The 15,815-nt window shown below is 40.1% G+C and overlaps 1 protein-coding gene across 1 annotated transcript in view; it reads right to left on the bottom strand.

Annotated features, from left to right (window-relative positions):
- Positions 1-15,815, bottom strand: part of FSHR (follicle stimulating hormone receptor) — a 92,798-nt gene that overhangs the window by 12,326 nt on the left and 64,657 nt on the right. The window contains exons 7-8 of the mRNA XM_014057013.2: positions 6,977-7,045; positions 6,229-6,303 (exon numbers count right to left, since the gene is read on the bottom strand). Of these exons, the coding sequence (XP_013912488.2) occupies positions 6,229-6,303; positions 6,977-7,045 (144 nt within the window). The remainder of the gene's footprint in view (positions 1-6,228; positions 6,304-6,976; positions 7,046-15,815) is intronic.

Here is a 15,815-nt window from a genome sequence, read left to right as displayed (position 1 = left end):
TTTGTAAACCGCTTAGAGAGGGCTGAAAGCTCTATGAAGCAGTATATAAGTCTAATAAATAAATAAATAAATAAATAAATAAATAAATAAATAAATAAATAAATAAATAAATCCCCCACTCTTGCATTTCCTTCTGCTTGTTCCATCCCAGCGGAGGCTGAGCCTGCCTCTTATTTGGATCTCCTGCATCCCCCCCAAACGGAGCACCCCAATTCAAGCAACGAGGGGTGCCAAGCAGGGCAGGGTTGCAAACACCCCCTCCCTCCAAGGCTGTAAGCGAAAGCTGCTCTCCAGCATCCCGTTCCTGCCATGCCTTCCCAGAGCCATCTCTGTGGAGGTCCTTTTTGGCTTTAACGCGAAGCCTTGAGGGGGGAACAGGGCACAGCCAGGCACCTCTGCCCCTGAATCAGGAACGCTGGAGAAGCGGGTGCAGATCGCTGGCTTTTTAAATCAACTTTTTGGAAGGAGGATGGGAGGATGGATGGGGCGAGTACTAAAGGCATCCCGGCTGAAATCACTTTAAAAAAAAAAGCCATTTTAAAAAAATCCCACTTTTAAGGCGGTGAGCAGATTTAATGCTCCTTCCAACTCCTCACAACAGAGAAAGGGAGGGGGGAAGAAAGTTAGGGAAGGAAAGAAAGAAGGAAGGAAAAGAAAGAAAGAGGGAAGGAAAGAAGGAAGGAAGGAAAAGAAGGAAGGAAAGAAAGGAGGAAGGAAGGAAGGAAAGGAGGAAGTAAGGAAAGAAGGGAAAAAAAAAGAGTGACTGGCCTCATTTCATCCAAGCAGGTTTTCATGCCTAAAATGGGACTAGAAACTCCTGATTTCTTGTCTGGTGCCTGAACCACTACTAGGCAAACTGGCTCTCTTATCCATATTTGATCTACTGTGACCAAATATCTTCCAAATTGTGCCAGGAAAGCAGCTCAGCACAGCTGCATTGAGCAACAGGAATTATTTTTACTGTGTAGTATCTCCTTTTGCAAAACTAGCAGATTAAACAGCAAACTCGCCACAAGATTTCAAGTAACTTCTAAAACTTCTCCTCAAATAGCAGTTATCTGAAACTATCCAGTGAGCAGAGTTGGGTGTTGATATTATTGTATCTCTGTATAAAGCCATGAATTTGTTATAGAAGGTCATAGACAAATAGCTGTCCACATTACAGGTGTCTAGAATAGAAGAACATGGGTGTTTTCTGATACGGAAGCATTTTGTATAAAATAGAGTGCAACATTGGCTAATAAACAATAGCTCCAAACTTAGTTTTAAATTCATACATTTAAATTCATTGCTATTTTCACATACTATGTGAACGAGACAGTTTTCATATTCCAACACTTCAGGATACAGTGTTAAGCTTATTGCATTGGGAGATTTTGTACAACATTTGCTTTAAATATTTAAGAAAAAAATGGTTGGATATTTTGTTGTTTAGAATGCAAGGCAAGCACACTTCAATTTTAAGGGACTGGGATTACTTCCATATACTGTACAGCTAGACCTCGATTTACAACCACAATTGACCCTAAAATTTCCATTGCGAAGCAAGACGGTTCCTCATTTCATGACCTTTCTTTCCACAGTTGTTAAGTGAGTCACTGCAATTGTTAAGTGAACCACGCAGTCATTAAGCAAGTTTGGCTTTTCCCGGTCCCTTTGCTTGTTGGAAACCAGCTGGGAAAATGACAATTTCCCTGTTCACCAGGAAGTAATTCCAAAGGTTGGCATTGCATTGCTTTTTCTTTGGAAAATTAGATCATTTTTTGACAAAACGCTATTAACCATACAAAATTTATTTGAAATTCCACATCTATTCAAGTTTCCATTTTGTTGTTATATGGAAAATAATTCAAATAAGTGATTCCTCAACCTCTTGTTTAAATATGCTATTTACATCTTTAATTAATTGGAGAATATGGGTTTTATTTTGGTTAGGTTTTTTTTTTTTACTATTTCATGGTAAAAGCTCATCTGTCACAACACTATTAGCCTCATGTGATCCTCAAATTTACAAATGTGTCCTCCTTTACCTCTTTGGAAAATCCTTAGATGTAGTTTTCTTCTCTGTACAGGATGCCAATTCTACTTTATGTATACCTTTCACATTTGGATATATAGTTACTAGAGCTCCATTTAAACAATAAATGTTTCTCTGGGGATGAGTCGTTAGATGAGATGAGATGAGATGTGTCTCTGTATGTGTTCGTGGATGTGGGGAGGGGTAGATTATATATTTCCTTTAGGACAATGTCAATGCAATACCTTTGTAAGCAGGAGCTGAATAAAAATATGTACTAAAAGATTATCAAATTGATTTCACTGCAATTCAGTTTCATCCAATTGTTTAAATTCAAATATTGAGTTATTTTTATGAGAATTATTCTGTTTTATTACCATTGTATCATAGATGATGAATTGCCTTTTTTTATCCTGGCCAACTTCATGGAACAGTGTTCTTCTAGACATCTGCCACCTTACACTAAATATATTTTCAATTACAAGAACGATTGGCTTGAAGTAACATTTTTGCTTAGTAAAAACAGAATTGCCAGATAAATCAATGTTTTTGCTCTTGTTCTTTTTTCCAGCATAATGAATAACCTTTTATTAAATAGCATGGTTGTCTCTCTTAAGTCTTGAATTCTGAATTCCCATCCAAATAGCAATTAAAATGCTGTACATAAAGTAAGTAAGAAGTAAGAAGGATTTTTGGAGAATGATGAAATATACACATGGATAAAAATGCATATAAAAGAATTAGTGCTGCAAAAAAATAAAGATGAGAGAAAAATACTGTATATTGCTTATAAAGAGTAAAAACAAGGCACAATTAAGATTAAAAGAGACAGAAAATGTAGAGTAATTTTGATTGAAATAACATTATTTTAGAAATATGTGGTGATGACTAAAAAGGTGTCTGCAGGAGAGTGAAGGGAATTAAAAATAAAAACGATGAAATGATTTGGGGTGAAATTGAAGTGAAGGAATGATAGAAGGTATATTTTAGAGATTTGCATGAGAATTAAAATTCATAGGTTGAAGAATGAATTTGAAGCAAATGCTATCCAATTTAATACCCACCAATGATGAAAAGTGAATAATAAATACATGAGAATATGGAAACATTGGAAAATTTGCAGATACCGCTGGTGTAACTAGAGAAATGTCAAAACAAATTATGTGGTTTTCATATGGATTGGCTGTACAGAAGTGATGTGCGGTGAGGTTTATGGCTGATGAGGCAGTCCTCTCCCCTGACACCTCACTGACTAAAGCATTTTCCTTCGCCCTCCTAAGCCTAAAGCACTTTCTTTCGCCCGCCCGAGCTCGTGGCACAGCTCAGGCGGGCGAAAAAAAGCGCTGTAGTCAGTGGGGTGTCGCAGGAGAGGAGAGAATGCCTGAGTATTGCATTTATTAAAGAAAAAAGAAAAAAAAGGAAATTTGAAGGAAAAGAGGAAGCGTGGGGTGGAGGGCATCAGGAATGGAGAAAGAGAGGAGGAAGAGTGAGCGCAATGCTGCAGCTTTAAACAGAATGACAGAGTTGAAGCCTCTAAAAAATGCGCCCTCTACTATGAGGCAAGAGAACTGTGTGCCTTAACTACCTCGGGATTTTTTTGGTTTTTAACCCTCGCTTAACTCTGCTCGAGCGCCTAAAAAGTCAGACTAGGTGAAGCATGCAGTTCTCCTGCCTCATAGTAGAGGGCGCTTTTTTAGAGCCTTTTTTAAACAGGCAGTGATTTACGGTGTGGCAGCAGCTAGCTAGCGTAACCTCAGCACTCGCCTTTTCCCGTTTACATTTTTTTTCCTTTTCATTATTGACAGTGGTGAGGCTGTGCCTCCCCTGCCTCCCCTGACTGCACGTCACTGCTATACAGTATATTAAACCTGTGTATTTATGCTTGGCCAGCTGGACAAATCTGTTACTGTTCCCCTAGATAAGTAAATGATATAGTGAATACAAAAACTGTAGAGGAATTAGTTGGATTTCCTGCTTAGGAAGGTAGATTAAAAAGGCAAAAATAGCAATGAAAATTAAATAAAAATGAGTAGAATATGGTGGCTTTGTAATGGGAAGAGTATAGTTTTGCTGTCCAACAGGTTGTTGAAAAAGATCAGAATATGTGGAAATTTATTGCATATATTATACAATATGTTATGTAGAGTCATGGTACTTATGACTTCCTGCTTCTTGTCTCTTCCTCTTTTGGGGGCTACCCTGATCTATTCCATTGCTTTTGATTTGAGGGATACTATTACTAACAATATAAGGACACGGTGGCTTAGTGGCTAAAACGCTGAGCTTGTCGTCAGAAAGATTGGCAGTTTGGCGGTTCGAATCCCTAGCTCTGTGTAACGGAGTGAGCTCCCATTACTTGTCCCAGCTTCTGCCAACCTAGCAGTTTGAAAGCATGTAAAAATGCAAGTAGAAAAATAGGAACCACCTTTGGTGGGAAGGTGACAGCGTTCCGTACAACTTTGGTGTTTAGTCATGCCGGCGACATGACCATGGAGACGTCTTTGGACAGCACTGGTTCTTCGGCTTTGAAACAGAGATGAGCACCACCCACTAGAGTCGGAAATGACTAGCACATATGTGTGAGGGGAACCTTTACCTTTACCTTATTACTACTAATAATTATAATCAGAAATAATAATTCCAGAATGATAAAGGTGGTATGAAGCCTTATCATATTAGTGTTGCCTTGAAATGCTAGATGGGCAGCAAATACATTTGATAATACTAATATAGGCACTTTGGGTGCAATGAATCCCAAAACAACTGGAGCACTATTTGAATACCATTGGCATTGACAAAATCACCATCAGTTAACTGCAAAAGGCAGCTTTACTTGGGACAGCTTACATACTGTGGTCATATCTTAAAGACCATCAAATATCCACATCTGCCTATTCCAAGTCCTTGGAAAGGACTTGATAAATGGACAAAATGCCAAATTCAGTCTGAAAATCTGGCTGACTGTCCAATGAAGAATAGAATAACAAGATGACATCATCTGTGTATCTATCCATAACATATTACAATATGGTGTGAAATAACAAACATACACACACACACACACACACACACACACAAAATGCTGAAACACTTCTATGTTTATGCCTCTGAATATGGAGTTTTCATTTAATCCATTATACTTTGTACTGTTATGCTGAATTGGAGTACTGGGTCTCATTCTGGACACTGCAGCTTCAAAAAGATATGAAGAGGCTGGAGCATCTACCTCCAAGTTAAGAAGTCCAGAGGCTAAATCTTAAAGCAGATAGGCTTGTTTATAAAAGTGAATATAAAGGCAGATGTAGCAACATACTACAAATACCTATAAGCCTATCAGATCAAGACAGAATCAATAGTTGAAAACTAAAAGAAGATGATTCAGGTGGAATATTAGGATGAATTAAGTAATGAAACAGTCTGCTTAGAAGAACGAGACTCTGTCTTGGTGAATACTTTTGAAAGGAGACTGAATGGCTATCTGCAATAGAGATTCCACTGGATTTTTGAAATGAATAGGAGTTTGGATTAGATGACCAAGTCAAGCTATTTTCCAAAGTATCTGAATGCCAGACAAGGAATAATGGATGGAAACTGACCAAGGAGAGATTCAACCTAGAAACAAGGAGGAACTTTCTGACAGAACAATCAACCAAAGGAACAGCTTGCCTTCGGACGTTGTGGGAGCTTCATCACTTGAGGCTTTCAAGAAGAGATTGGACTGCCATTTATCAGGTGTAGGGTCTCCTGTTTGTGTGGTGGGTTGGACTAGATGACCTATAAGGTCCCTTCCAACTCTGTTAATCTGTTAAATCTTTTAAACCTCTAAGATTCCTTCTAACCTCTACTAGCTATAACTCTGTTGACTATGATTTTTTCTCACTCTCTTTTAGATTATCTAAATTGGAATCCATTGCTAGTTCATGAGGAAATACATTCCTTAGTTCTTTATATACCCAAAGCTCCTTAAATGAATCATAAATTGAGAATTATGTGTTAATTATTTTGTGCTCTTTAGGGGAGCAAAAAATCAAAAGTAAATATACAGTGCAGAGCGAAGAGATTCATGCAGTGATGAAATTTAAATGCTTCTTAAATTTCATAAAGTCACATGCATTTTTTTAATGTGAGCTGTGATGATATCTTAAAATCTACTTATCTGAGATTATACAAGGATCAGCAATGGTAAAGATATAATGAGAATTATTACTTACAAATAACCCGGTCCATGGGCTCCTTGGAAAACTTCATTAGGTAACTTTTCTAGGTTATAATTATCACTCAGATTTCTGTTAGAGAAATAATAAACAACAATTGTTTAAAGCTAGGTACTTTAAGAAGGTATCTACATATTTGTGTATCTTTAGAGACCTCTCTAATTGCTCACAGACTCCCTGTGACATTTGACAAGGTTGCTTTATGATGAAAAACATCTGAAAAACAAAAGGCCATCCAACCACATTTTTCCCCAAGAAAAAAATGAGCTTCATGCAGCTTCACAGGCTTCCTTCAGAAAATAAATATTGCTGTGATGCTGTGAGGCTTCCTGGTTTACAAGTTTGGAAAAAGTCTGATTTAATTTCATCCCTTCACTCAATTAATTGCATTGCTTAAATGATTTCATTTAATTTAGATTTCTCTTGGTCATGTTCACTGGGTATTCTTTAAGCAAGTATATAGGTTCCATTCCAGATATTGGGCAGAGAGGATATATAAAGTACAAAGCTTTGGTAAAATTCATTCTTCCTCCCACTTATGCTACTGACATAGGGCAAAAATATTTCCCCACACACTGCTAATATAACCATAGTTTAGAGAACATAGTATACTTTTAAACAGTGAGAAAGTGAAATGAAAGTTTTTGCTGTAGTAACTATTTCATAGGAAATATTTTTAAAAATTCATATAAAGTAATGCAATATATCGTAATGTTACAATGCAATACAATAGAAATATACGCACAGCTCAGACAAGATAGTCCCATTGAAGGCATGGTTTTCAATTTCACGTATTCCATTTTTATTCAATCTTCTGCAAGAAAAAAAGTTGTTTTTTAATCTCTAAAAGACTTTAAGCACAAACTGTTGTTCAAACAGTTGGTTAAATAACTACATTTTTCTGAAACACATTTGCATCAACTTGATTCATTCTTCCAGTCCCTCTCCTTTCCCCCTATTCTTAATGAGGAACAAGTTCAAGAAAAAGATTGGGCGAATTCCAGAACTTTCCCATTGAATACTACCTAGTGGTGGAAAAAAACCCAAGGATCAACCACTCTCTTTAATGTGTGCTAAAGCACTTAAGAGTGCCAATGAGTGCCTGAGGCAGAGAATGTAGCTGTCTTTAAAATATTCTGAGTGTCAGGTAAGAGGCAAATTTGTGCTTCTTTGTGTCCTTCAAGCAGACTATTCATGAAAAGAGGTCTAGCGTTCTTCTAATTTAAATGGCTATACTCTAGTCCAGGGGTGTCAAATTGGATTTCTTTGAGGGTCGAATCAGCATTGTAGTTCTATGTGGGCCAGTGGGTGGGTGGGAGACAGGCAGATGTCTCCTGCAGCACCGTGCTGGCCAAAATGAGGTGCGGGGGGGGGGGAGGATGTGCCCCCACCACACACCATTTTCAGCCTGGGAGTCCCCCTACAGTACCCTGCTGGTCAAAACTATTTGCTATTTCCAAGCCAGCCCCGCAGGCCAGATTTCAGTACCCCACAGGCTGGATCTGGGCTGCGAACCTTGAGTTTAACATCCCTGCTCTCGACCTTATTTTTAAACAAAAGTTATTGCTCTTTCAAAAGAGCATTAAACTCACATTAAAAAAAAACAGATTCCCCCTCTCTTAAAAACAAGCACTCAACCCATGAACTCAAGAAGTCCATGAAGTCTAGTTGGCACTTTCTGAAGCACTAATTGGTTACTACAGCAGATATTATTGCAGAAATTAGGTATCTAATTTTATCCAACAGCTCAAGGAAAATAGTCATGGAGCCAATGCCCAGTGATGGTGGGTTCCAATCCAGCCATCAAAACCACCTGGGTGGTCTTCAGCCAGTCACTCACTCTCAACCCAATCGACCTCACAGTGTTGCTGTTGTGAAGAAAATAGGAGAAAGGAGTATTAGATTGTTTGCTGTCTTGCGTTCTTTATAAAAAATAATAAAGGTGGGTATCAATAAAAAAAATTAAAAGATCATGACAAAAGAAGATGTCAATGCTAGTTTAAACTGAAACAGCTAAATCTGACTTTAGGCTGCCTATGTGGCAGGTTAGAACTTAAATAAAAACAGATCATGAGGAAGTATCTTTTAAAACTTTTTGTGGGATATTTCTATGCTCTGGTTAGAAGGATGTAGGATTGCTTCCTCTGTCTGTTGCAAACTATGAGAGAGATTCTTAACTGTTTGCTATTTATTCCTACTTCAAATTATGTTTGAAGTAACAAAAATTAAGTTAATTTTTTCTATTTGTATTGTTGGATATGTTTGGTTTTCTCAATGTAAATTATTTTATTAATGTTACATACCAGAATAAGTTACAATGGTTTACACCAAGGTCCTCTGTTCTGGTGGGAATAGAGATTCAATCTGAATGGTCGAAAGATGTGACAGCTCCCGATAAAAGGGCTGCTGTCAGACTGAACCTTTGCTAGATTGTACATAGTTGACTTCTGTTAATAAAAAGCTGTTGCTGCCTAAGCCTGAGTGTGCCTTTCCTTTACCTGATCTAACACTGGTGATGAAGGTTGAATTGGAAGGCAACTAGGCAAACAAAAAGAGAACAACAGTCCAGCAAGTAAATCCAGCCCGGAGCTCGGCATAGCATCAAGCAGCCATCTTTGAGTGGCAAATTCAAATATGCTCAGGGACACAAGATGTCAATGCACACCCCACTGACTCCATACAACCCTGTCACCAAGCACTGGGAATCCTACATGCTGAGGTTAGACTGCTTCCTCGAAGCCAACAACCTCATGGGCCTTCCTGAAGGCCGGAAAAAAAACATGTTCTTGAGCTACTGTGGACGAGAGGTGTTCAAGACAGCAAAGGACTTGTCGAAGCCAATGCCACTCCAATAGGTTGCTTGGTTGGTGCTACAACAGACACTGAGGACACACTATGCTCCCAGACTGTCTAAACATGTCCAAAGGCACAAATTCAACATTCGTAACCAGAAAGAGGGTGAATCCATCAATGAATAGGTTGCGGCACTCAGAAAGGCCGCAGCGTACTGCGAGTTTAGAGATCTCGATGAACTGATACTTGACCGCATCATATGCGGTGTTTGAGACATTGGCCTGCAGAGGAGACTACTAGCGAAATCTAATCTGATGCTCCAAATTGCCCTAGACGAAGCCAGGGCCACTGAGTCTGCCCTTAAATCAATGGAAACCCTGCAGCGCCAAAACAGTCCTAAAAGTGCACGAAGAGCGCAGGTGTGCATCGCGAGGCTACAGAGCCTGAAGACTCAGAGAGCGAAGATGACAGCTACCTCATGCGCAGTGACCGCACCAAGCCAGTGCAAAAATTTGAACTGCATTTTCCGCCTTGCGTCGGCTGCAGAGGAAACCATCTCAGAACACATTGCCATTTCTGCAATGCAATCTGCCAAAACAACATGGAAGCCCAGAAGCCGCCCTAACTGCCAGCAGAGGCCCAACCAAGGGGCATGGCAGCTGCCACCATGGCGAACATAAGGTGACACCAGTGTCACCTACCACACCTCCATAGCCAAGTCCCCACGAAGCGGCCAAAAAAGCTGAAAGTCACAGTCCTCATCGAGGACTCTCCATACGAAATGGAGATTAACACTGGGTCATCCTTGACCATAATGGGCAGCACTCAAGCAGGCTATCCCTAGCCTTAAGAAGCAGTATCTACGGGTTCCTGACATACGCCTTTGCGACTACGAAGTCAAGTCTTCATCGTGGGCCAGGGCACCTTCCAGGTGAAATTCAAGACTTTCTGTGGCCAGCTACCAGTGATGGTAGTCAATGCAAACCTGCAGAGCCTCATGGGGCTTGACTGGTTCGAAGTCTTGGGCCTAGAAGTGACCAGAATCAACGCCATATGAGACAAAACCACCGAGTAACTCCTTAAGGAGTTCGAGGACATCTTTGGCACTGGTCTAGGTAAGTATGTGGGGACCCCAATATCTTTTAACTTGGACCCCAATGTAGCCCCCATCAGGCTAAAACCCAGGAGAGTACCTTTTGCTTTTCACCCTAAAATTGATTTGGAACTGGACAAATTAATAGGCCAGGAAATCCTAGAGCTGGTAGATCATGCACGCTGGGAGACCCCTATAGTGAAACCTGTCAAATCTGATGGGTCTGTCCACATCTGTGTGGATTACAAGTGCACAATAAATAAAGCTTTGCAGCAAAGCGCTTATCCTGTACCCATTGTACAGCATTTGCTGCACTCACTAGGCCTCGGAAAAGTATTTGCAAAATTAGATATGGCACAGGCATACCAGCAGTTGCCTGCAGATGGTGCCACAGCGGAAGCCCAAGCCATTGTGATGCACAGGGGTGCATTCAAATGCAACCACCTGCAATTGGGAGTTAGTATCGCCCCTGGACTGTTCCAAAGCATCATGGAACGGCTTTTGCAGGGGATTCCAGGAGTCGTCCCCTATTTTGACAACATCTTGGTATCGGCTGCAAATAAGGTGCAATTATTTAAAAGATTGAGATCTGTTCTGGCCAGAATCAGAGACAAAGGCCTCTGCCTTAAAAAGGAAAAATGCCAAATTAATGTGCCAGGGGTTGAATTCCTAGGGTACCTCATCAACAGCTCTGGGATTCACCCGACCGACAAAAAAATTAAGGCAATCCAGGATGCCTTTACACCTCACAATCAGACTGAGCTGCAGTCATTCCTCAGCGTCCGTAACTTCTACAGTGTCTTTCTCAAACAGAAAGTCACAGTTGCCGAACCTTTACATTGGCTTCTCAATAAGAATACAAAGTGGTCCTGGGGCAAAGCTGAAGCAGCCTGCTGTCAGCGAACACGTTTTTGTTCCAATACTGCCAGACTCTGCTACTTGTTCTAATGTGTGATGCTTCCCCATTTGGCATCGGAGCTGTCCTCAGCCACTGCATGCCCAATGGAACCGAGGTGCCCATCACCTATTACTCACGAATCTTGTCTGCTGCCGAGCGGAACTACAGCCAACTGGACCATAAGGCTCTGCTGCAGTCGCCGGCATTAAAAGGTTCCATGAGTACCTCTACGGCCGTGACTTTGAACTCATCACAGACCACAAACCACTACTGAGCTTGCTAGTTGGGGACTGGCCTACACCTGCTTCTTTGTTACCGCGAAAGACCAGATGGACAATCTTCCTCGCGGCCTACAGTTATCGCCTCGTCCATTGACCTGGCTCTACATTGGGGCATGCCGATGCCTTGAGTCGATGCCCACTGCCTGAACTGCTTGCAGACCCTACCCCCGAGATGCCAGTCCTCCTCATTGACTGCCTAGAGACTGGTCCTGTCTTGTCTAATGATGTTGCCTACCACTCTACAAAAGTCGCTACACTCAAACAAGTTTTGAACTGGGGGTGGAGGGGGTGGCCCAAGGAGCTTGTCAGGTCTGAATTTAAAATGTTTTACTGCAAACGTGACGAACTGTCTGTAATAAATGGTTGTTTACTTTTTAAAAAAAGTTTTTATTGTTTTTATTAAAGAGAAACTCAAAAGAAAAAACTATCTTTCATTACATCTTGTAGAAAGTGTATCCATTGGTTACAGGTATATTTCGTGTGTTTCTTCCACAATCATTACATATATTTCATTCAGTTTGGATTGTACATTATAGAATTTATATATTTTACTATCACTATATCACAATTTTCATTTAATTAGAGTTTTAAGGACACAACAACCTACTAGCATTTTTTCCCCAATCTCAATGAATCTGCCATAACTTTTCATCTTTATACCATATCCTAAAAGAAAGTCGATTAAAAGGATATCTAACATTCCCTCTCCTTCTCCCCCCCCAAACTCACCGATTAACTCTTCTGTCCGTTTTACTTTTACCAGTACAACACACCTAAATATATCATTGAATATTGTCCATTAACATTTCTTTATTGTTATTGTAGTTAGCTATAAATTTTTTACTATTTTTCTCACCTCTCCTCTCCACAGGCCAAAAAGAGATTTACCTTTATAACGGTCTCTAAACAGAAATTTATTAATAAGTGTTAATAAAATAACCATTTAAAATCTAAGACAATCTGAAAGATGTTGACATTTCTAGTTAATAATCTTCAAAAGTAACATTAATATTATAGTTAAAAGAAAAAAAAACCCAATTGTTTGCTATTTGTGTCACGTCTCCTCTCTTCTAATCCAAATTATTTATACCTTCATAACAAGATTTAAACAAAAAGTTTGTAAAGTTTGTAAGTCTTTTCACCAGATCTCAATTTACAATTTGTGGCCCGGTTATTTATCCTAATTAAGGTTATCATTTCATTATTAATATCATAGTAAATTATATATTAACAAATAAGCATTCAATGATGATCTAAAACAGTCTACCAAGTACTAAAATCCCTACTTATTAATCATCAAAAGTTAGCTAATTTTTTATCATTGAGTGGCATTATCAACCGGTGTCTTTCCAGTAGCAGCTGTTATATCAATTCTCGCCAGCTGTTGTGTCAATTCTCTTTCTAGCACCTTTTCAGAGTTTAAAATTTCTCTCCGTACTTTGTGGCCTGAAGGATCTCTCATGTAGTTTCGTTGCCCTTGAGTTGTTATTAACGCTAACTTTGGTTATCAAACTTATTTCTGGATGGATTTGTCTTCTTAATTCCATCCTTTTTGCTCTTTTTTTTCTCCTGCATCTTGGGATTTGGGAGAAAGTTCCAAATTGTCAAAGTCACTTTTTCAGCTTCCCTTCTTTTCACTTTCACTCACATTTACTCCATTAATGGGTTCATCTAAGATCTTGTCTTTGTTTTCTGTATTTCTATTCTCTTCTTTAATCTCTGGAACTCCAACACTCTCCTCTTTTACTGTGGTATCCCTTAGTCTATCCCATTTCTTGTCAAATCTCTCAAATTCTTCTAAAATGTTTTGGAGTCCAGTCAGGATGTTTTGGATTATTAAGTTTTCTTCATCTAAATATTGATCCATTTTTTAAAATGCAAAGGAATGTAAAGAAAAAGAAAAAGAAAGAGGAATCTGCCACTCTAGCCTGTCAATTTTTTTTGAAGAATATATCTATATTTATTTTCAATCTTAAGCACAAGTTCTTTTGTGGTTTCTTGTCTCTTTCTTTCCTTTCCCTCTCTTGCCAAAATATTTTCCAAGAGCACTAGCAAAACATTGTTCATGCCCTTGAGTCTTTATCAGGTTTTATAAACAAATTCCAAACCCTTCCATTCCAAAGTCAGTGAAGTCAAATAGAGAAAAACAAAGTATACATTGTTTCAAGGCAGGAGAAAACTTCAAGCTCAGGCTTTCAAATGGCAGATTCAATTATTTTTTCCTTATGCTTTTTCCTTAAGCACCTTTAGTGTATTTTTATAACAAATAGAATTTATTAAAGTAAGAATTTTTTTTTAGTTTAAACCAAGAGAAACAGTTAAGGTAGTAGAAAAAAAAATAAAGGAAAAAAGATCAGTCAATACATTTCAAGCGGAGAAACAGGAAACATGGCAATGACTTCAATCCACAAAACATTGTTACAAACAGGAACAAAAAACTTTCTAAGGCAGTCCAATAGGGATTGAATTTGCCACTTTATTCTTGCTTCTTCCGCCAGTTGGAAGTGCTACCCTTGGGTCGATCAGGGACTTTGTGGTGTCCCTGCGACCAGCAAGGTTTTGTCTTCCCAGTTACCGTCTCTTCGGGATGGTTAGGTCCTGCCAGACCATCCAAGGGCAAAAGTGTCATCGGCGGGGTCAGACAGTCGAGTGATGTTGGCTCCTCCTTCCATAAATGGTTGTTTACTGTGGGGGGACCAGGTCGTTGTTCCACCCAAACTGCGCATTGTATTAGAGGCTTTGCACGTAGGGTATCCTGGAATTGTCAGGATGAAGTCTTTGGCCAGGAGTTACGTGTGGTGGCCTAACATGGACAGGGAGATAGAAGAATAGGTGGCTACCTGCACATCATGCCAGGAGTCCAGACCAGCTCCTCCAGAGGCTCCGCTAAGGAGTGGGAGTGACCTCAAGCACCATGATCTAGGGTGCACATAGATTTCACTGGCCAGTTCATGGCCAGACTTTCATGGTAGTTGTGGGCGCCTACTCGAAAAGTAGTCCTCATGACCTCTACCACAGTCATCAAGGCACTACGGAGACTTTTCTCCACTCATGGCCTGCCCAATGTTTTGGTCTCTGACAACGGGCCACAATTTACGGCCATACAGTTTGAGACCTACTTAGCAGTGCAGAGAATTAGACAGGCCCTTGTTGCTCCATTCCATCCGGCCTCCAATGGCCAGGTGGAGAGAACGGTGAGATCTGCAAAAGATGGGCCCGGGAGATTGGCAAACACAGGTTGATCGATTCCTCCTCATACAGCACATCATGCTAAGTGCTACCACTGGGAGAAGCCCTTCTGAGCTTCTAATGGGCCGGCTAAAGTCCCACTTAGACTGGCTACACCCAAACTACTCTACCACATCGCCCCCCGAATTGACAAGCAGAATAAGGAACTTTAGTGTAGGGAATTCAGTTTATGCCCACAACTATGCTTGGGGAACTCTGTGGATTCCTGCCACAGTAATAGGTATCATTGGACCTTGCTCTTACCTAGTAGAGCTCGAGGACAACCGTGGAGATGGCACATTGACCAACTCTGTGGCCGCCTCTCCAACTCCAGTCTTAGGCAACCAGAGGTAACTCCTGCATGAGTTAGCCAAAGCCCTACCCAAAAGGAGCATGAAGTCACTTCTTCCACAGACAACTCAAGCCCGAAGGTAACGGGGCACTTATCTGTTAGTGTTGCAGGCCCGCAGCGAGCTCCGAGTGAACCAGCTCTAGAAGCTCCAGCCACGGCCTGGGAAAAGTTCCACTAGGTGAAGCCACAGAGTCAAGAGGTCAGTCTGACCTAACTGAAGAACACCCACCAACTGAACTGCGCAGGTCTGGGCACGCCACCAGAAAGCCCCCTACCTGCGTGACTACATCACAAGTCGGTTGATCCCATCTAAGAGGGGAGGGGTGTTAGATATCAGAATCAGTTACAATGGTTTACACCAAGGTCCTCTGTTCTGGCAGAAATAGAGATTCAACCTGATTGGTCGAAGGGTCTGACAGCTCCTTATAAAAGGGCTGCTGTCAGACTGAACCTTTGCTGGATTGTACATAGTTGACTTCTGTTAATAAAGAGCTGTTGCTACCTAAGCCTGAGTGTGCCTTTCCTTTACCCGATATAACAATTAATTTATTAATTAACTTGCAATTTACCAGTAAGAATACTAACTTAAAACTTTCAGATTTATCCTACAGTAAAATTTGATTAGTCAAATCTTACCATTTTTCGAAATATCAAATCTCTGTGTTTTGTTTAGGACAGTCATCACCATCCATTAACAGTGTACTACATAATACAAAAAGGTTAGTTGCTTGCCAGAGTTGTCCTCACATTGTCAGAGATGGGAGAAAGAAATGGAAACAGGGATAAATAGAGGCAGAATATATGTTTAAATAATTTATACCTACTCACACTTCCTTATAGTAGAATATGAAGATATCACTATAGTATGTATTACAGATACAGTAAGAATGGGTATAAATGAATGGGCATGTTTACCCCTGCTTTTGTCTCCCTTTCCTG

Source organism: Thamnophis sirtalis, unplaced genomic scaffold, assembly GCF_051295495.1.
Source record: "Thamnophis sirtalis isolate CommonGarterSnake01/CBP01778 unplaced genomic scaffold, rThaSir2_p1.2 scaffold_6, whole genome shotgun sequence".
NCBI classification, from domain to species: Eukaryota; Metazoa; Chordata; class Lepidosauria; order Squamata; family Natricidae; genus Thamnophis; species Thamnophis sirtalis.
The sequence above is the reverse complement of the archived record's forward strand: the minus strand, read 5'-3'. Positions and strand labels throughout refer to the sequence as shown.